Genomic DNA, 21,999 nt, shown 5'->3' with positions numbered 1-21,999 from the left:
CTTAAGTGTGTATTACAAGTATGTAACCATGGAGTCACCTGGATCGTTCTCAACCACCTCCAGATATTAAAAATCGATGGTATATATTCACCTTTGAGTAGATTTGTAGAGTCAGGGTGCTTTTAGTAGTTCGGTTCTGGTGTTACTTGTAACAAAGTGAATACCTACAGCTGCTTTTATATCACCAACTGTAGGCTGTTATTTTTTTTTTTCGAAATGTAGCATTTTCTAATCAAGTTTACAACTGTAAAGGCCCGTTTACACTACAGCTGCACTGAGCTGCGCTGGGTGTAATTTGCATTTAAATTCTATTGTGGCGAGCGTTTCACGCTTTGCTAAACTCAAGCCCCGTGCAGCAGCTGCAGCTAGCTTAAAGTTACGCTTTGCTAAACTCAAGCCCCGTGCAGCTGGAAAAAAATACGCTTTGGAGCGATTTCCACGCTTTGCTAAATTCAAGCCCAGTGCAGCTATAGAAAAACATTACGTTTTGTCGCGATTTTTACGCCCAGCCCAGCTCACTGCAGCTGCAGTGAAAACAATTCCACGCCCAGTGCAGCTCAGCTCCGCTCAGTGCAGCTGTAGTGTAAACGGGCCTTAATATTTGTAAAATTTATTTAGATTAACAACTCAAACTCTTAAAATTTATTGTTCGGACTCTTCGTAATCATTTTTTTTTGTGTGATATGGTGTATTTTGTTGGACTGCCCAAAACACTGAAACGTAAGAAAAAAATATGTTTAAAAAACGATATTAGGGTTGGTATCTTGCATATGTGAGTGCTATTCGCTCTGGCCAAGTGATTAGCAACAACTCTCCGGCTGCAAGTGCCTTAGCAAAAATAGGTTGTTGTTATCAGACCTACTGGACTCATTATGTTGATTTGCGACAAATTATCATAAATGTCCAAAATGCATTTTTGGCGAGTGAAAGTTTTAATTTAATATAAACCCTGTATATAAACTTTGTTTTAGCCGCATTTGTATAATTCTAAATATGGAAATCAGGTGCTTCCGTTGAACGACGAACTGTATTGTCGTTTAACATTGCCTCCTGATTTCTATACTATTAGTATGTCCCCGTTGTTTTATGTTCTAGGAAACGCGACAAACTTGTTTATGGTCCAATTGGAGTTTTTGTGGAGCACTTGTTTTAGTGAATGAAGAAGAAATGGTAGCCAATATTTTATTTTGGTATCAGTTTGTCTGAAAATTTAATTTGAGTTTTCATTGAATAAAAACTATATGGCTGGTAGTAATACATATAATTTGGTTAAAGCTATTTAATCATGTTTTTGGCATTGAATAAAACAGCTTTAACTGTGATTTGCAAATAAACGAATATTAAATGGGCAAATAGGTGATTTTGCTAAATTAGAAGTTGGCTTTTAGTTGCATGGCCAGGGTTTTGTTTGAATAAAAGTATTACTTTTAATTTTTTATTTAAGTTTTGCCTGCTATATTGGAACATGTTTTTATCTTTAACAGAATTTATTATAATCTGATGGGTAGTACATGAATTGGATCCCAAATATGTTTTTACATTATAATTCATCAAACATTTACGTTGAAATATCACTAAAAATTTTTTTTTTCATTTTATAGTTTTAAATTTATATACTAAATCATTCCTAACTGATGTAAGCATGACAAATCTATTTTTTTTTTCATTTAGCCATAAAAATAGTAATCTGTTCTAACTATAGCAAAAAATCAAATCTAACTCTTAATTTTTTAGCATAATCAAACTAAACTAGTGCTGTAAAGTTGTTTGTTGAGACCATTTTTTATTGAAACGCTGTCTTTATATAATAACAAATAAAGCACGATGTTTAAAAACAAAAACTTATAAATGAAGGATTTTTCTTTATGAATCGTTGCCAAAGTGTTATCCAAACCATTCTAACACTGTTTAAAAATTTACGCCATTTTTTAATTTGTGTAATACCTTTTTAAAACTTGTGTTTTTCTGCATTTGTAGCCGATCAATTTTCCTACCTAAGCCTTATGACTTATGACTAAAAAAACAACTTGTTTATGTTTTTTAATCCTTACCCGTTTACGCATATTCCCCTTCTTCAAAAAAAAATAACGAAAATCGTGCGCAGCCTTTCTGAGAAGGCGCACCTTCTGAAGAACATGTTCGGCATGGCAAGCCGCTCCGACTCGCAAGATGACAACGTGTCTCGGCACTTCGGGCTGGACGATGAGCGGCTTCGAAGTTCGTCGGTTCGATCCCTGCCCGACGCCAACCACGGTTTTGCCTTCTCTCAAGAAGAGGGCGGCGTCGTCTCGCAGTCGCAGCTTATACGACACTACAACACTAAGAAGGTCAAGCCGAGCGGTACCTGATTACAGCTTCTGTTGATGCTGCTGCTGTTTTGCTTCGTTTAAACGAAACTCTGTGCGGTTTTTATAAGCGCTTTTGCAACAAAATGGTATTATTTTCAACTCGGACGAGTAGCGAGAAATTACTCGTCGAGTATCGTTGCTGTTGCTATTTCTAACGTTTAACTGAACTCTATGTGGGTTTTAAAAGGGCTATAGCAGCAAAATATATGTTTTTACTCGTCGGGCGAGTAGCGAGTAAATACTCGTCGAGTACCTTAACCGTTGCTGCTTCTTATACGTTTTAGTGAATTCTCTCCGTTTTGTAAAAGTGTCACAGCAGCAAAAATTAAGCAACTACATTTTTTCGACTCGTCCTGTCTGGCGAGTAGCGAGTGTTTACTCGACTACTCTGCTATTGCTGCTTTTTTATTCGTTTAAGTGAAGCCTGTGCGTTTTGTAGAAGCCTCGCAGCAGAAAATAACCTACGTGCATTTTTTCCTTGTCGGGCGAGTAAATAGTAAGTTTACTCGCCGAGAAGTCGACTGTTGCTGCGTTTTCTTTCGTTAAATTCAAGTCCCTGTGATTTGTAAGGCACAGCAAAAACTAAAAAGTGATCTTTTTTGCTCGACCACAGCGATTATTTTTCCGAGTACTGTATCTTTTGTTTAGACATGGAGTTTTTTAACCCCATTTTTTCTAAGACTTCTAATTTATAGTACAAATTAGAACAATGAAACTAGATTTTTTTAATGACAATGTATTTTAGAAAATTCGTCTGTGTGAACATATTGATTAATCGCTAAATAGCTCATGGACGACTTTTTCAATTGATGAATTGCTGCCAAACAGGTTATTTTAAAGGACAGAATTTACCCAATACGGAATTAAACCGTTCGCCGAGACCACAAAAACATTCCGTACCCGATTTTTTCTGCTCTTATAGCCGCAACGATTTCAGTTCGCTAAAGTGTTTTTCTTGTCACGGATATCCTGCTTTGCTCGCGTCAACCTTTGCCTAACCTTTGAGCTTTTGCTATTTGACCTTTAACAGCCATGACGTCATCGCTTTTTACCCTTTTTTCAGTTGCGAGTCGCGCTTTCGCCATTATTAAATTTAACACGTTTAACCAGGCTTGTATTGCGGTAAAACATCAAAAGTGATACCATCCGTTTGTCGAACAATGTTAAAGTGCCATCACGAAAAAGTATTTTTATAAATGACATGTTTTTGTTAAATTAAAATAATAAAATGAAGCGCAGTAAAAACAACTAAACAATGAGTCGGAATTTAGTTTGCAATGTTGCGCATTTCGTAATTTCTGGAATTTAACTGAAAAAAATTTTTGTTAAACGGATAGGCCTTCAGTTAAAACATGCCGTCTCGGAAAAGTTCTTAAAAATTTTGGATTGTTGATTAATTTTCACGGACTTCGAAGCCCTTAAACGATAAATAGTAAGTTTAAACAGACATTTGATTTGTCGAAAAGTGTCCCAAAAGTTTCAATTTACCATAGAAAGGCAATTTGGCTAAAAACTATTATACTCCAGTAAAGAAAAAATGTTCCAACTCGAAAACTTCCTTTAACGAACAAAAGACAATCGGGTGTTTTGTTGCACAGTTTGAATCTTCACTGAAGCCACAATGGCTGTTTTAACATTACGTTGTCCGGAGGCAAAACTGTCCAACAACGTTGGCACTTCAACAACCAACAGCATTTTGATAAAGCGGCAATAGGCAATATCACGTTCTATTTCAAATTTGTTCGAAACACGAGCTTTGTCGTTTAATTAGTTTTTGTGTTCCACTTCCAACTTTTGTCGCCCATATTTGGTCATATTACTAACTTATTGTTATCGCATTTGTAGCTGCATATTGCAAAAAGCACGTTGCACACTTGCAGTTGCCCAGGTTTATTGTTGGTTTTTAGGTTTTTTAACCAACAACAAAAAAAATATCTATGTCACATATGACAACAAACCGCCATACGTTTGAAAAATAAACTTGATTTTAGCTGTTAAATCAATTTCGCCACTGTGCAACTCCCATAGATCGACAGTATATAAACTTATAACCTTCCGTATTGTTTCCATGATTTTGAAAGCTTTCGTTTGTTTTTTACCGTTTTGTTTCGCTATATATCTTATATTCATGTTTCCGATTGGTAAGTGTAGCTGCGAATGGCTTACCTCAGCGGAAGCTCTTTTTAGCAGAGAACTTTCGTGCAATGTAACACGTATTTTACCTGTTTTAAACCCTGACAAAGTGCACGCCGTCAACGATATTGAGAAGAAAACATGCGATTAACAAATACCGATACAAGCCGGTGTCGCTTTCCACTATAAACGTGATTTAAACTTGCACCAGTGTTTATTGCCCGTGTTGATTGTTCTGGAGCAAAACTTTTACTGAGTTTGCAAAGTAATTATGAACTGCACACAATTTTGCGATTTTCTATCACCTTACATAAACATAAAACTACAAAGTCGCATAACACGGTTAAAACTTTGTAAGCACCACGCCAGTCTTACCGAGTTTTAAATTTATCATTCGTTGCCACTTGCAAAATGTTCACTCGCTGATTTTTCGACTCTTTATTTTAACCTGCGTCCCGACTAGCATGACCTAATTTATTGTTGAAACTTTAGCGTCGTATTCCTATTTGCAGTATGAAATACAAGAATTGAAAGAGACCTTTTGGTGTATGTGTGTTAATGGTAAGATTGGAGTTTTTTGGCATTTAGTACAGAGGTCACTCCCAAAGTGTCAGAAGAGTTCTTAACAAAGGATCAGATCCAAAATTTTGTGTCGAATTTCACCGACTTGAATCTGATTATTCTGCTAACTATGTTACGTTAATTCTAAACAAGTAAAGTGGTACAGTGCAAAAGCTTTTAAAAACCACTTACGTTTCGATTACCTAATCGGATAATCTTTAGGGCTCCTGATATTGTATTTTACCCTAATTATGAAAATATGCCACAGGGCCGAAGGATTAACCTATGGCCGTATTTGAATTACTGTGTTCTACATTTGCTACTTTTTAACTAGGAAAATGTGTCGCGAGGTATCTAAATACAAAGTTTAATATTGACGTCACAAGGCCCCAAGGGGTCGGTGAGAAGATTCCGGGGGGGTGGGAAAATTGATCCGATTTGAAGCGAAGCAGTAGCAAATCGGACATTTGACTAGTGTTCACAATTTTGGTAATTAAATCGGTTATAAATGGTTAGTAGAAAAAACCCGTGCAGGCCACCTCTGTGCCATTTTATGATTCAAAATACGTTAGATTTCAGTACGTTAAGGCGAATGTTCAAACGATTATAAGAGATTAAAATAATTAATTTTTTCGAAAAAAAATCTCCTTTTTTCTTAAAAAATTGACTAAAAATAATTTATGTATGGCCTCTCCCATATACTTAAAGTATGTTTTCGGTCATACTAAAAATACGCTTTTCAAGCAATTTCTTCTTGGTCATAATAACAACGTTAAATTAGTTGTTCAAGGACCAGGTTGTAACAATAATGAATATAGCTAAAATACTAAACTCGTTCATGCTTAATTCGTCTCTTTGCAAATGTGGAATGTAGATAGTGGTTAATTAAGGCAGGGGAGTTTTGGGTTAGGTCAGATTGGTATATTTGTTAACTGTGTCATTTAATTTAATGTATTAGAAATTTTTATTTAATTTGACCGAAGTATAGCGTTTAACGATCGCTATGTAGTCATATGGTTTCCAAAGTTATTGTTTAGGATTGGTATTGGAAAAGTTAAGGATCCCTAAGCTTGAAATTTTTTAAAAGGAGTCTGCGACTAAAAAAGGTTGGGAACGACTGACTCAATAAAAAGACTTTCCATGGTAGGAGAGATGTGCTGGCGAACTTTTTATATGTTGTTCTAAAACAGGGGTCGGCAACCTACGGCCCGCGCCCGCCGATGTAATTCATCCGGCCCGCCACCTCTTTGACAAATTAGACACGAGTCGATTTCACATACTTTTTGACTATTTTAACTACGTAAGTGCAAAAATTTTTCGCGCTTCGCGCGAACCATCATTCTGCGTCCTGTTTGTTCACGTTTTGCTGCTGTGTTTTCACCAAGATCAACGCTTTTTTACCGTTGCGCCGTGGAAGGCCGCTAAGTGCGTCACGGAAAACGTATTCAAAATGTTGGAGATATATTTTTTAACATTTTTTTTATTTTCGGCAACGTAATAAAAATTTGCAAGAAGATTAAAAGAAAAAAAAAGAAAACCCGCTCGCTTCGCTTGCCAGGTGGGTCTTGACTTAAAAACTAACAAACACCGACCTAGATTAACTTTAAATGTTATCGCGTTTCCTAAAATTACTTTTATTACACTTTTATTAGTAGTACGGATGACGACGTGTGAACTTGAATTTTAAACCAAACCAACGCTTTTTTTCGCACTTAGCGCCAAAACTTTACTGCCTCCGTAAACGTAATTAAACACATTTTAAGGGCAAAAACGATCCGAGGCCCGGCTGATTCACAGTTGTTCTAACATGAAAATAACACAATTCTTAGTTATCATTTTGTGCGGCCCGAGGAGACCTTTTTGAGTTTGGTTTTGGCCCGCGACTAGAAAAAGGTTGCCGACCCCTGTTCTGAAACGTGTGATAGCACATTAGCTTAAAGAGCTATGGGCAACACATTGTAGAGGTTCTCATCTGTGCGTCGCGACTTCCTAGTCACTTAGTGCCTCGTTTCAATTTTCCAGGGGCGTGGCACAGTCTTTTTTTCTGCTTTTGAACTTATTATTACGAAAAAAACAGCAATTGATTATGATTTGTTAGAACAATTAAAAAAATAAACTTGCTTTGGAGGACTACCATATTTTCAGCACCCAAAAAGAGGACATTTTTTTCCGGCAAATAAAACGAAAGTAGAATTGTTACGTTTAAGTTTGTTGATGAATTGTTACGTTTGAGTTTGATGACATTTCCTTGGTGGTTGCAGGCAAAAGTTACAAAAACCAAAGCAAAACAAAAGTTACAAAAACAGACACAAAAACAACAAATCAAATTTGTTTTTCAGATTCAGCCTATAAATAATTTGCGGTTCCCTCAACTTTTGCTAATAAGGAAAGATAGAAAAAGTAAAGAAATGAGACACCAATAAGGAAAAAAATGCGTTTACCAATTTCGAAAATATTTTCGGGTATATTTCTCTTAAATTTCTCGCAATAATTTACAACACAGGCTTTATAGTTGCATATCTTGAAAGGTACTCCAGCCTATAAAACGAATTTAGAAACACATAAATGTAGAAATAAATCTCTAAATCAGACTAAACCAATTGTCTTGATAACTTCTAAATTGGAACCGACCCAAATGTTGAGAGTAAGGCCTATGAACAACCTTTCATCTAACCCCACTCCTATTTTTGTCACTAACTTCCCTAACCCCTGGAAGGTTCAAACAATGAAGTGCCAAAAGAGCGGCACCGTACAAACTAGCAAGCCGAATCTTGTCAGAAACATTTCTGACGTACCGTTAATTTAGGTCAGTACGTTTCTTAAACCTTTTTTTAAGGATTGGATTTTTTGGTGACAGTAGTGGTGAATTAAGGAGGGGGAGTTTTGGGTTAAGTGGTTTAAATATCTTTATTTTGGACTTATTTCAAAACTGGATTTATTCCGACGCTGATGTTATTTTTTTTAAGTTATTGCTGCATTTCCGTATCATTTATCAAAATAAATTTGCCGCTGTAGCAATAGAACAATAGAGATACAACTATACATGCCGTCCAAGACAAGATGGAGTAGACTCATAAAAACTTTAAGGAAAAGGTAATCGTTGTTTGTTTAGGCTCGGAAGTCGTAAACCAGTAAAACTCCACTAAACAATCAAACTTCGGTGATAAAAATTTTCTGCGAAGTCGATGTACATCCGAACTTTCGTAGACATTTATATTCGACACAACCTATTGAATGTTGGTTCATTGGCGTCATATATATTTTTTTAAATAATATCCAGTGATAACAGCAATCATAAACTCGACAAAATGAGGTCACTGTTTACAAGTTTTAGTATTAATATAACAATGAGATTGTTCTGGTTTAAGGAAAGTTGATGGTACAGGCCAGAATGAACCACGTTTTAGCAAAGGGTCGAAAGCAGACTTGGACAACTAAATAATTCTAGTTTTGTAATTCTTTGAATTAGAGCAAAATATGGCTAATTCTAATTCTAATCTAATTTGCGAATTGCTTGTTTTCTCTAACTCTAGTTCTAATCTAATTTTGATTTTTACCAAAAATGCTACTTTGTCCAACGACATTTTTAGTCTCTCAGTTAAAACACAGAATTTCAATTTCGATTCTTTGGTTTGAACGACTTGTATGTAATTTTTACTGTCTAAAAAGAATTAAAAGGCATAAAAATTAGCACACACATTTTTACCATTTGCGTTCTTATAAGAATAAATTGCGATTAAATCAAATTGATTGTAAATAACTAAATGTGATTCTAGTTCAAATTCTAATTGAAATTTGAGTTTTTTAGAAATTTGGTAGTTCTAATTCCAATCTAATTTGACAAAATCAAAACGGTCTAATTTTAATTCTAATCTAATTTGGAAAAACTGTAATGCTCTAATTTTATTTCTAATCTAATTTTCAAAAGCCAAAATAAATCTAGTTGTCCAAGTCTGGTCGAAAGCATGCCGTTTTATTCAGGTTCAGTTTATGAAGTTAAATATTTTAAAATAGTGGAAATGTAACACATCTTGGAAGCACAAGGCGATTAATTGTCCTGCTAGTGAGCACGTATTACAAAAACCTACTTTTCCGGTTCCTGGTATTCACAGCAAATTTTAGATATTACATTTTGTTTCTAAAACAATGCGGGCTCTAGTAATGCCCCTACAACGGAGTCCCTCGTTTCTCAAAGTAACGGCATATTCTGTATTCGCTGCATTATGCTTATTGTGGTTAAAACAGAATTTCATGCATATTTAGCTACATTTATTCCAAATAGTTCTACAACTATAATTCACGATATAAAACAAAATATTTGGATCTTTTGTAACATTTCTATAATTAATATGTTAAGCAAAGCTTTATTGTAGCTTCAGGCCTTTGTTGCTCCAAAATGGCTACATTCAGCGTGATATTTTGCTTGGCGTTCTGCAGTGGTGTTTCACTTGCGCAAAATCTTCCACATAAAGCTCCACTGGATGCAAATGGAGATTTTACACTCTCTTGGGACTTCAACGATACCCACATCACTTTCGAGGTATTATTGCTTCTACCAGTTGGAATAGTTTGGTTGATTGTAAATTACCAAATTTACATAAAAACAGTAATTGCAATTGAAAGACATGCCGACACCAGTATGATGACTTTTTCAAGACATATTGGTTGCTAGGAAATAGTGGTTCCCAACCTTTTATTTCTCTTTAAGCCCCGTATCACTTTACAACATGCGAGACTCTTTAGTTTTGGTGTGTTGCACATAAGACAGATTTAGTTCAAATCCTGGTTGGGAAACCACTGTTGTAAAACAGACACAGAAACTACATACTAACCGTCATATGAACTTTTGTGTTTTCGCTGCTAGAACCGTTATTCTTGCAGGTATATATAGTCTAATGTTTTTGTATATATATAGCATTTGCCTCAGTTAAACTGTGAAAAATTACGTGGTAATATCAGTACAAACATAAATGCTTGTGGTTTCGGTTAAAGGCAAAATAAATCTATTAAAACTTTTGTCAGATGGAGGCCAAAACACTGGGTTGGATAGGCATCGGGTTATCATCTGGTGGTTCAATGGCAAACGCCGATATCTACGTCGGATGGGTGAAGAACGGAGAAGCCTACATCACTGTTAGTTGGCATATACTCACTATTAAAATGTCTGAAAAAGTTAGAGGACTCCAGCCATAAGACCAAAATAAGAACAACATTAACGTCGGAATACAACACACAGTTCGGAATAAGACCAAAATGGCACTAATACCTTAAAGCCGTAATACAAAAAAATCGGATTAAGACCTAAACCCGTCGGAATAACACGTAAGTGGCCAAAATCAGGTCTATACAACATTCATACGATATTTTACATAACCTCAAGCCCTATCCCTAAGTAGCCTACATCACTAACTCCCCTTATAATTTCAATCCCAACCCATTCTCTAACCCCACCAATAACCCCAAACAGCCCAAAAACCTGGTGCCAAAACAGCGGCGCCCTAACGGCTTATTTTGGCCTATTAGGCCTTTTTTCGATAAATTTAGAACCTATTCCGGCAGGTTTATGTCTTATACAGACAATTAAGTTATTATTCTGTTGCAGATATTATGGCGTATTTTGCTTTATTATGTCGTTGGTTTTAATACTGTGGTGTTATAGGTTGTACTGCTTTTGGTCTTATTGCTTTTTAGGTCTTATTGTGTGTTCCCGATTTATGACAATTTTTGTTTCAGGACAGACGTGGTCCGTCAGTAGACCAGGGTTTTCCACCAAAGGACGCTGAGCAAAACATCGCTCTAATTGATGGAGCCGAATGCGACGGAATCACGACTATAAGATTTGCGAGGCAACTTGCTGCTTGCGAAGCCAGCTTCGACAGGGAAATCACTGTAAGTGTGCATCGCCTAAAACTAATACGGCTACCTGCGGATAGCGCTCGTTTTTGTAGTTAGCCATAATTTCAAGGGCAATGTATTCTAATAACCAGCATATTGGGAACAAATTGGTTCAAGTATTTTTTGTATCGTGTCGTCAGTGGCTTTGATATGTATAAATTACACTAAACAAAAAATACTACAAATAATAATAAAACTGGCATTAAAAACGGTTCTTGTTTTTTACCTAATTATCAATACTGATTATAAAGAGGGTTCTTCCCACAATTATTTATTCTGTGCCGACGTTTCGATAACCTATCCAGGTAATCTTCATCAGGGCATATAAACTTGTAACCTTGCAGAGGTATATATACAGTGAAGCAAAACGACGAAAAACAAGGTGGCATAACGAGGCGAAAAAAGGAAACAAGGCGCGAATAACGTGAAAACGTGATAACCGGCTGCAGCCTTCTAATGGCCGCTACTGCACAAAAATTGATAGGAAGGGGCAAGAAATGTATCTTGCTTAACGTTCATGGTGTTAGAATAAGTGTGTATCGCCCAGGATTCTAAGAAGACACGGCGGTGGTAATCTCCTTCTTTAGTTACAATCGAAGCACATCCAAAGTCGATGTCATGACGTTGCTTTGTCGCGTGACTGGACAAAGCAGATTTCGACACATATTGTTGCCGGACATCTCGTTGGTGTTCTTTCCTTCTCGTATTAAATGCTCGTCCCGTTTCCCCAATGTACACTGCGGAACATTCTGCACAGGGAATACAATAAACCACCCCCTTTGTGTCAAATATATCCAAGGGGTCTTTGGGTCGGGAAATCATCCTGCCCAGGGTCTGATATGGTGTTACCGCCACTGTTAAGCCAAAATCGCGTAACATGCGCTGGACGACCTCTGTTAAATTTGGAATGTACGGTATAACTACTAATCCTTCCGTTTGGCGTCCAGTCTCTGATTTACGACGAGGTTCTTTAAGCATCCACTTGGGGTACCCACTACGGCGTAGAGCTGCGCGTACGTACGATAATTCGTGGACCAGGTCCGTCGGATCGCTTGTGAGGCGTCTTGCTCGATTTATCAAGGTATGCACGACCGCACGTTTGTGACCAAGTGGGTGATGCGAGGTGAAGTGCAAGGCCCTGTCCGTGTTCGTCGGTTTACGGTACACCTGTGTTTTCACCTGCCCATTCGCCAAACGTCCCACCATCACGTCGAGAAACGGTATGCAACCGCCCTTTTCGGGTTCCATGGTGAACCTTTTTATGGTCCCGTGCGTCGCGTTCAAGTGCTCTAGGAAGGGCAGTACTTGCTTATTGAGCATGACGACACAAGTATCGTCAACATACCTTTTCCAAAAGCTTAAGCGCCTGCTCTTCGATTGTCTCCATAACTAGGTTGGCGACCACGACCGACACCGGTGAACCCATTGCTGTACCGTACACCTGCTGGTAATAATCACCTCGGAAGGTGAGGTGTGTCGCTTCCAGACACAGATTTAATCTAGTCATAAGGTACTCGTGCAACCACTGTGATCTATCTTTAAGACTGTGCTCATTTTTCAGCCTAGTGGACGCCACCTCTATTGCCAAATTAATGGGGACGTTGGTGAATAATTACACCACATCGAATGACACCAGTGTGTCATCGGACGACAATAAAACGTTGGTGATAGCTTGTACGAACTCGGGTGAGTTCCGGACGGTTCTGTCCGTGTTGCCGACTAGTGGTGAAATAATCCTAGCCAAGTATTTGGCAAGATGGTACGTTGGGCTGCCAACAAATGACACAATGGGTCGTAGTGGTATACCACCCTTGTTTATTTTCGGTAACCCGTAGATTCGAGGTGCAGTACAGTCCGTGCTGTGCAATAATTAAAAATGAGCATCGGATACGCATCGTCTCGTCTTATGCAGAACATGTACAAATTTGTTGAGTGACCGTTCAAGTTTAAGCGTAGGTTTGCGTTTTAACTTGCGATACGTCTTGGTGTCCTCAAGTAAGGTTCTCATTTTCCGTTCGTACACGTCAGTATCCAAAAGAAACCCTTATCCGCACGTAAAATTGTGACAGATTTGTTTGCACGCAGTGTTTATCAATACTGAGTTGTTTTTTTGTTACTGCATTCATTTCATTATTTTCCTTGTGACTGGACATAACTGCATGGTCTTTCGTATTTATCATACTTTAATTACTGATATTTGCCTAGGTAAAATTGGACGGAAGTGTAAAATAAACCATATGTCCGTTATTGAAATTTTAAACTTTGAACAGAAGTGTTGTATAAATGCTTTTATTGTTCCGTAACAAAATACCGTATTTTTAAGCCAACTTCCGTTAACGACAAGGCAACGGATGGTTAAAGTGAAAGACATTGCGCTGTAAACAATAAAAACGCTCTGGCCAAGTAAATGGCAAACATTTTCGCAACTTTATGGCTGTGTTTTGTTTGTGGCAAAGCCGGTCGTAAAATCGATGTATCTGTTCTTGCTTTCCTCTTGCGCAATATGGAGACCTTTACACGACCTTTACATTCCTTTTGGTACCTTTAATCCGCTTTGCTTCCATTAAAGACAGTTAAAATGTATGTTTTGCATTTGAAGACAACATGCGTTTCCAGTCTTTGCTAGTAGTTTTTATTTGTAACGTATTGTGATTAGTTTTGTGTTAAAAGCAGCAAATTGCGTTTACGTCATTTCTCTTGTTAAACTACATCTCATGTTTTTCGCAAATCGGCCTGTCATAAAAAATGAACACGTCTGCCTGACGCCCTTATTCGGCTGATGTTCGAAAAATTGTTTGCTGATACGACGCGTTAGCGCCTTAAAGTTTCAGCGTTTGGTAATGTTTGAAAACTTATAGAAGCAAATATATTTTGCGCCATTGGTTTTTATGTCTTTGGCGGTTTATTTCGCCATTGTCATCTGTAGGCTTTATCTCATTGCACTAAAAACGCCTCTCCAATAAGTTAGATTAATGTTAATGTTATATCCATTGTTCAGAATTTTTTTTAATTTTATATGTATAAATGATAATGTGTTGTAAAGGGAGATACGTTGAAGGTGATATATGCCTGGGGAAATTCCGATCCAGTTGGTGACGATATAGATTCAAACGACTATCATGAAACTAATAGAGGTAGGTAGTTGTCGACGTCCAATAATTTAATTAGCCTAAAAGAGCTACTTCTGTCCTTTGTGATAATTTGCCAATATAAACGTATTACGGCTATACTTTTTAGTTATTGTTCTGAATTTGCTGTGAAGTATTTTACTTTATATTGCTCTGTTCAACAACTGCTTACATTTTTGTTTGTTGGTTTTTGGTTATATATTAAGTTGTACTTTCCCTTGGCTTGTTTCTGCAAGCGAAATGAGATATGGGCCGAAAATTTTCTTGCAAATTGATCAATTTTGCTTATTTTCGCAAGTAATGCGGTAATTCGGATTTAGATCGAATCTCGATACATTCGGGTCAAAATATCGGTTATCGATACGAGAATGAAACACAATATAGGATATCCCTTAATAAAAGAAGTGTCAATGTTGCATTACGTTAACACTTTTTTTGTTTTAAGGCGCCAAAAGTCTAATATTGCTTGATCCGAGCGGATTGGACGATTCCAGTTTTCCTCCGGGCGAAACTCATGACACCTACGACTTCCTGATGGATCGCTTTCATGTTCCGTCGGTGGACAGCTACTACAACTGCAGGCTGCTGAAAATGCCGCGACTTGACGACAAGCATCACCTAGTTAAAGTATGTCACAATTGTCATTGCATAATTAGGCTATGTTTTCACCGAACGTTTGTAAGCGACATTTTGGAATTGCTGGCCGCCTGGCCTAGAAGACTTTATTATTGATCTGTGCTAATTAAGTGAAGGGTATTTCGCGAACGGTAAATACATATTCCTAACTAAGGGCGGATCAGGGATATTTACTTTGGGGGCTCAAAAAAAACGAGATTATACTCAGTTATGTTATAACGCAAACAGCAAATTCATCAGTTATTAACTTATTACCTAATTGACAGAACGTGCATTTTGGGATAGTCTGACCGAAGTTGGTCCAAGTGGGCAAGTGGCTATAATTATTTTGAAACTAATAAATTTGTTAAGGCCTTCTTCAAATTTTACGACACTGCGCCAAGTGCTCATTAGCCTACAAACGAAGATATCTTCCTCATCAAAGAAATATTTTTAATTTGTCAAACATTAAATCATTTCGCTTTCAAAGAAAATCGTTTTTTTCGTGTCATTTAGAAGAACATTTTCGATGAATATAATGGCAAAACAAGGGTTTTGTTTGTGCACTATATTTTGTTTTTTTCTCGACAGGTGGAACCGATTATTCAGGCTGGAAATGAACTGATTGTTCACCACATTTTGATATACCACTGCTCATCTCCAGAAGACATTGTAAGAAATATACCATCTGTACAATCTTCTACATATAAAAGCGTATCAAAGTGAAAACCATCCACGTATCGTATTCATCCAATATTTTTAGGACTGTAGCGTTTGTTGCCCTCTTGCACCTATTCTATGATTACAATGTTGGAAAGTACTAATAACAGGTTAATTTGCGGACAATTATATGAGCATTATTAGTTCGACAGCTGATAAACAAATTTGTTTGCATTGACCGATAGGCAGTATCCACACAGGTGTTCGCAATATGTGCACTGCCAAACGGCTATTGTTGTTCGATTAACAGGCAAATTAAAAAAAAAAACTTTACATATTTACAATCATACTAAACAGGATTTACTTCCTTTATTTTAGTCTAATAGTCCTTTAATGCATCTTCAAACAAAACAGATGTAAATTAAAAGCCAGCGATAACTTTGCTACTTCACAATCTATAGGCCTACCAGTGGTTCCCAATCTTTTTTGGCTCGCGGCACACTAAAACTATCTTAAATACTTCGCGGCCAACTTTTAACAGAACAACAATAAAGTCATTTTACAACCGCCCTGACAAACTTTACGCAAATGTCTCAATATGAATAATTTGTAATGGGTAGTGCGTATTTAAGTATGAACCGCTTGTGCTGCGGCACACAGTTTGGGAATCACTGATCTATACAAAGGAAATTTATGTAGAAATAAAGATCTTTCAATCTGGCCACGTAAAACTAGTACGGAAACATTGTTTCCAACTTAAAAGTAACGTATTACTTTTTGTTCTTCAGAACGTGTCTGACGACGGAAATAATGCTGAGTGTCTTGGAAGCAACATGCCTTCCGGTACCGAGAGCTGCCGTAATGTACTTCACAGCTGGGCTGTGGGAGGGACGGTGGGTGAATTATTGAATGGTCGGTGCTGTACACTGTTAACAAGCACTTCTTTGAATTATACGGTCAACAACTGTGGTTATTAATCGGTCTATTCTAATAAGCTCAAAGCGGCTGATGTTTCTGGGAAAACACAATGAAAGTAATGCGGGGTGAACTTTTAGAGTCTAGTGAGATATTACCTCTCAACTACCTATAGAGTTTACTATCCATCATCCATCTAAGGCGCACCTACCACTTGCGCAGTAAAGTTTTGTTCTCGAATAGGTGCCGATTTTCCTTCCTATATAAAGATAAAAAAATAAAGTTGAAAAAGTGCGTAAATAAAGCTGGCAATTTATTTAGGACTGTCTAAGTCACTTGGAATAGTCATGCACACCTAAAAAAGAATTTCATTAATATAGAATGTTATAGAGGAAACGTTGTTTACCACTTGAAAATAATTAGAAATTCGTTTGTTAGCCTGTTGTCGGCAATGAATTTTGTTAAGTTAAGCGCGTTTAACTGTAATAAACAGGCATTCTACTACCCGGACCACGTCGGTTACCCGCTTAAGTCGTCGACGCCACACGAGTACCTAATACTTGAAGTTCACTACGACAATCCAAATTTGATGTCAGGTATGAGTTATATGTGTAAAGCTAATTTCATCTGTCCAGAGCAGTATTCATTATGGTCATGTATATAGGTTGTGCCGCCAGATGCATTTTAGGAAAAATTTTCAAAAAATTCTAAAACCTTGGTTGAACATAAAACACAACAGCGACAAATATAGTCCTAAAAATGCACAAACTTGAACTAAAGCGACCGGTCCAGTGTTTTCTTAAACTCATTTTTTGACATTCGCTATAGGAACGCTAATACATATAGTATATCTTTTTTGCAATTATTCATACTTTCCTGCCATTAAAGCGAAGCTTATGTATCTGTCCGACTTACTATTTACCAAGATAATTTTTATTTTAACTAATCATAAAAAAAAAAAAATAAATCAAGTTAAAAAAGCGCTTCTATTCACACAGTTAAACAAACTGGCAACAATATTAAAAGTATACTTTTGGAAGAAAATTTTCGAATTACTTCAATCGCGGTGTATTAATATATATATAACCAGATAACCTCTTACAAATTGTGTCATGTGCAATATCAGTGACACATAGAGAAATCTAAAAGTCTATTTCTTTCCTCCTTGGTAGTAGGGCGATCTCAATAGTGTGTTGAGATGAGCACACTAGCAGGAATTTTTCATCTTAGTTTGTACGTAAATAACTTACATAAACGTTCGTCTAGTCTAGATAACAACGATCATCTGTAAAGTGTTATGTTTTGTTGGAAGATTCCGTTACAGTGTTTTTCCGCTTTAGACATCATAGACTCGTCGGGCCTGCGTTTCACCTTCACGCCCCAACTACGACAGTTCGACGCCTCGATAATGACGGTGGGTGTTTTGGTAAGCGGGGCTCTGAAAGCATTTCCGCCTGGCATGGAGTCGTACATCGATCATGGCGAATGCACAGACCAGTGCCTGGAAAAGGTAAAGATGATTCTATTATCTGGGAGCATTTTATGTTCTCGCTGTATGGCTGTTTGAATTAACATTACCTGGCTTGCAAATACTTGGAACCTCCCATTACAGTTCTCTGAAACTATGACAAGTTGATGGAAAATCAGTATCATATAAAGCAAATGAACTTTAAAAACTCTCTTAACGAATGTTAACATGATTCGTTCTCGCCGTGCGACAATTCCACCACATTTATCTCTAGATATGGAATTATTTCAAGCCACTTTAAACGTTCAACTGCTTTGTTTGTGCTTTTTTGTAAAAAATACGTTTCGATTGTACAAATGTACATATCAGTGATGTTAACAGAGCTTGCAATTCCACCCAAGTGAAAAAAATGCAGAATAACTTACGTCCAAGTCATGACCAATATGATTATATGAACGAATCCCGTCATATATAACTTGGTTTCATGTGGACCTCAAATATATTCTCTAAAATTATACATTAAACAGTGACTCGTAGCTAATATCCAGTAACTGATGTTGTGTGATAAACCAATAGAAACGTTAATGTGTTTTTCTGGTTTTGCTACATTTTTGCTATTGTGAATCACACCCCGTCCCATAGGCTACATTTTTAAAATGTAAAAAATCTTCTAGGCCATGGAGCATCACGAAATGGACAACATCAAAGTTTTTGCAGTATTGCTGCACAGTCATTTACTGGGACGACAGATGACTGTGAAGCACGTCAGGTATTGCAGCAATGTGGTACTTTTTTTAAGAGAAATGATAGTTTGCTATGAAAATCGAAAAACTTGATCTATGATTATCGTGATATTCGGTTTCATTAATTACGGTTTCAATAACGGGTCAATGGCTATAGTTTATATTTAATTATTGAACATTTTATCAATTTTTGCAAAGTCCGACTTTACACAAATGTTTGTTGAATAAATTGTAAATTGCTGGTGAATTAGAAAAGTACTTACCAGGGCTTTATGGAAGTAGTGGATATTTAAAATAGATAAATATCCAGTAATTACCAGATACATCACAACATTTTGGAGAGGGACATTCTCAAACGCCCGATAATGGATCCGTAGGCCATCAGAGTTAATTAAGTGTTACATTTTTTTTTGGATATTTTAAACCCATTATTTATCAGGCGATTGTTTTGCTGTACTCTTTGTTCATGGGCGTGATGATAAGCATGAACAATTAGGATTTGTTTGCATTGCACTGAAAGCAGATTTGCAAGCTTGATAAAAGGTTTAAATCTTCTAAAGTTACAGTTAAATAACAGGATGTTGATCATATTTTGGTGACTATAGGCTGTAGACCTTATTTAGCTGTAATGCGAAATTTCGGTTTGTTTTATCTTATTCGATTTTCTTCAAGTTTTAATCCAGTTTTCTTTAAATTCTTTTTCAATAATTCAGTAGGCTAGGTAAGCTTCACGATTGTCGGATTTCCTCCAATTGCACGTACCTGTAGAAACGGAACTGAACTGCCGTATTTGGCCCAAGACCTGTCGTACGATTTCAACTACCAAGAGACGAGAGTCTTGCGCGAGGAAAGAATCGTGAGGAAGGGGGACGCAATGCAAGTGACCTGCAGCTACAACACGATGGACAGAGACGGAGTTTCTTTGGTGAGATCCTTGCTTCTTGTGTGTGCGATTTAAAAATCAATTGAGTTTAAGCCACCCCTGGATTTTGTTACGTGACTAGAATACTGGTTACATTTTGTGTATACCGAAAAGCAAAAATCTCGGCCCTGTTGTGAATCTGGTATAGTTCTTAGAATAATTATTTCTAAACTTTTAACTTGACACATGAAGTAAACTCTCTAAATGCTCTGTATAAGGTTTGTTGGTGTTAACCAGAGGGTGACAGTAAGTTGCATATTTCGTGTCGACAACAATGTGTTGTCTAGATTCTATAGGCCTGTATAGTTCAATATGTGAATAGCTGAAAATTGAATAAAGTAAAATATTGTTATGATATTCGGGCCCGGGTCCAACTGATGAGTTTGTCCCTTGAACATAATTTATGTGAATCTACCGTTATCTCGGGTTAATTCAAGTAAAGAACGCTAATGTAGGCTACAACTCTATTTTGTTTAGCATTAACAGTGGTATGTAGCCTGTATAATAATATTTACTATTTTGATAACTAAAGTTGTAAATGCTCATGCTTTAAATCTAAGCTATATTTATTATCCAGAGTGGCTTAAGGACCTCCGAAGAAATGTGCGAAGCAGCCCTCTTCTATTATCCATCGTTGTCAGTAACCTGGTGTCAGACTGCACCTATGCTCGATCCTTTCATGAAATACTTTGGTTTTACTGACTACGAGTAAGTATTTATCCTAGTCCTGCTCACACCTACCCACAACACAAACGAACAAGTATTAGATTCATGGAGTAACACACAAACACAAAGGCATTCAAACGCACAAGTGAAAAAAACGCCTAACGCACTAACGCACAAGCACATAAGTTCACAAGCACGCAAGCGCACAAACGGACAAATCACTACACAAACACAAGTGCAGAATAACAAACGCACAAACTAACAAGCAAACAAACTTACAAACAAACAAAAAACGCACTCATGCGCACAAGCACACACGCACACATTCACAGAAACACGTACACACGAACAGTTACATACACAATCTCGCATACACGGACAACAACAAAAATACTCGTTTACATACATATATAACGCACACAAAAGAATATTACTTTTAATCTGCAGTTCTTTTGACAGATTTCCGCCTTATTATTGGAACATAACCCTTGATGACGTAATGATTTTGGAGCCAGAGGAATTTGCCGGAAAGACTGCCTTGCAAAATATTAATGAGGTGAGTGAGTGGACAACGTTATGTCTGACAAAACAAGGCCCTAACACTTTTAGTGGGAAGGAATTGCAGTTGAACTCGTTTTACCTCTGCAAATTATTTCAGGGCTGACATACATTTATACCTGAAAAGTAGCTACCTGTTCAGAAACTACCTAAAAAGAAGGAAACCCAATATTTCAAGAAAACCGAGAAAAAAACATCTTGAAAAGTACCTTAGTTATTTTTCTATTGGTTAAGTATTTATTTTTTGGCCATTATAATGTTATAATTCTTTAAAACTTTCGATCAATATCAACGGTATATTTTGCAGATGACTTGGAACGAAGATTCCGGCAATGAACTGAGTGATGCGATGCGCAAAATGAACAGGTTTCAGCTGTGCACAATGCCTTCGTTACCAAATCCACCCCACGTAAGTCAACATACTCTAGTCTAGCGGAATAGAGCAGGTTTGCCCCAACTATTTACTCAATGCCTGCCAAACATTTAACAATTTTCGCTCATTGATTCAGTTATTTTTGCCGAATTCCTCCGTGGGCTCCAATTACCATAACGATAGATTACTGCATTGCAATAGTTGTTTTAAGCAAAATTAACTAATGAAATTGGCGCGATGGATTAAAATCGTCGTGTTGGTTGTACTTTCTGTGTTTATTATTCACCTGGAAGATGTATTAGGCAAATTTAATGTAGCATTCCAGTTGTCATTTGCTTATACTACAGATAGGATAAAACAATTATGAGATCTGTGAAATAAATTTTCAAAAAAAAAAAAAAAATTCAGAGAATTAAAGGGCAACATGTGGTCCTCAGACTGGATAACTTAAGACTAAAATGCCCGGGATAGCCTGGATTTTCTTTAGGTGTCTAATAAGTATCACCGAAAATAATGTTGATGGAAGACCAACTTAAATACCACACAGTCTTATTTTGTTGGGAACCTACCCATTTTAACAGAGGATCATTTATCATTTCAATTGTTGCTCTAATGGTTCTATTGCAATTACAAATTGATTTATTGTACCAGATTAATTTTAAATATTTTTGACCAGCAATCTCATATTTTTTAGTTCAATAGAAGTTTTATTTTATAAGTATTTAACCCAAAACTATAGAATTGTAATTGCGGCATTAATTTTTAACATTTTTTATTTTCTCTTTGTCAGGTTGACAAAGCTGACTACCCGCCCTTATCGATTGAGCATACCTACATTTCAGAGGCTCTCAACTGTTCTTCTCCGTCGAGCGGCTTTCCTCTAATACTTGATGTAGCTTCATGTCCAACTTTACAGTCCACCACTTCGGGCTCAAATAAAGTGTTAACTTGTCTCTTTTATACATATCTGTACACTTTGGTATTGGTTGTGTCACTTCACGTGTGTTAAGCTAT

At 36.9% G+C, this 21,999-nt stretch overlaps 2 protein-coding genes across 6 annotated transcripts in view; both read left to right on the top strand.

The window, feature by feature from the left end:
- Positions 1 to 5,000, top strand: part of LOC146135661 (putative phospholipid-transporting ATPase IA) — a 32,837-nt gene extending 27,837 nt beyond the window's left edge. For 4 of the 5 annotated variants that reach the window (XM_083395224.1, XM_083395223.1, XM_083395225.1 and 1 more), the window contains one exon: positions 2,105 to 5,000. In XM_083395224.1, the coding sequence (XP_083251350.1) occupies positions 2,105 to 2,348 (244 nt within the window). In that variant the 3' untranslated portion in view covers positions 2,349 to 5,000. Of the gene's footprint in view, positions 1 to 6; positions 80 to 2,104 lie in introns of all 5 variants that reach the window. The other variant, XM_083395226.1, reaches the window with a different exon arrangement.
- A 4,561-nt stretch (positions 5,001 to 9,561) lies between these two features.
- Positions 9,562 to 21,994, top strand: LOC146135660 (DBH-like monooxygenase protein 1 homolog). The gene is made up of 15 exons (XM_083396111.1): positions 9,562 to 9,582; positions 10,065 to 10,175; positions 10,776 to 10,935; positions 13,985 to 14,071; positions 14,511 to 14,692; positions 15,272 to 15,352; positions 16,129 to 16,233; positions 16,749 to 16,851; positions 17,596 to 17,765; positions 18,398 to 18,492; positions 19,235 to 19,391; positions 19,966 to 20,096; positions 20,514 to 20,610; positions 20,920 to 21,021; positions 21,776 to 21,994. The coding sequence occupies exons 2-15, from the start codon at positions 10,065 to 10,067 to the stop codon at positions 21,992 to 21,994; spliced, it is 1,800 nt and encodes a 599-aa protein (XP_083252237.1). The 5' UTR covers positions 9,562 to 9,582.
- The last annotated feature ends 5 nt before the right edge of the window (positions 21,995 to 21,999 follow it).

Source organism: Ascidiella aspersa, chromosome 8 (genome assembly GCF_963924565.1).
Source record: "Ascidiella aspersa chromosome 8, kaAscAspe10.2, whole genome shotgun sequence".
NCBI lineage: Eukaryota > Metazoa > Chordata > Ascidiacea > Phlebobranchia > Ascidiidae > Ascidiella > Ascidiella aspersa.
Note: the sequence above shows the minus strand (reverse complement) of the source record. Positions and strands in the feature narration are given on the sequence as shown.

Excerpts from the sequence above, each read along its gene's own strand:
- LOC146135660 (XM_083396111.1), top strand. The coding sequence starts at position 10,065 with ATGGAGGCCAAAACACTGGGTTGGATAGGCATCGGGTTATCATCTGGT. Across the intron at positions 19,392-19,965 it reads ACAGAGACGGAGTTTCTTTG|AGTGGCTTAAGGACCTCCGA; the intron begins GTGAGATCCTTG and ends TTTATTATCCAG. Across the intron at positions 21,022-21,775 it reads CGTTACCAAATCCACCCCAC|GTTGACAAAGCTGACTACCC; the intron begins GTAAGTCAACAT and ends TCTCTTTGTCAG.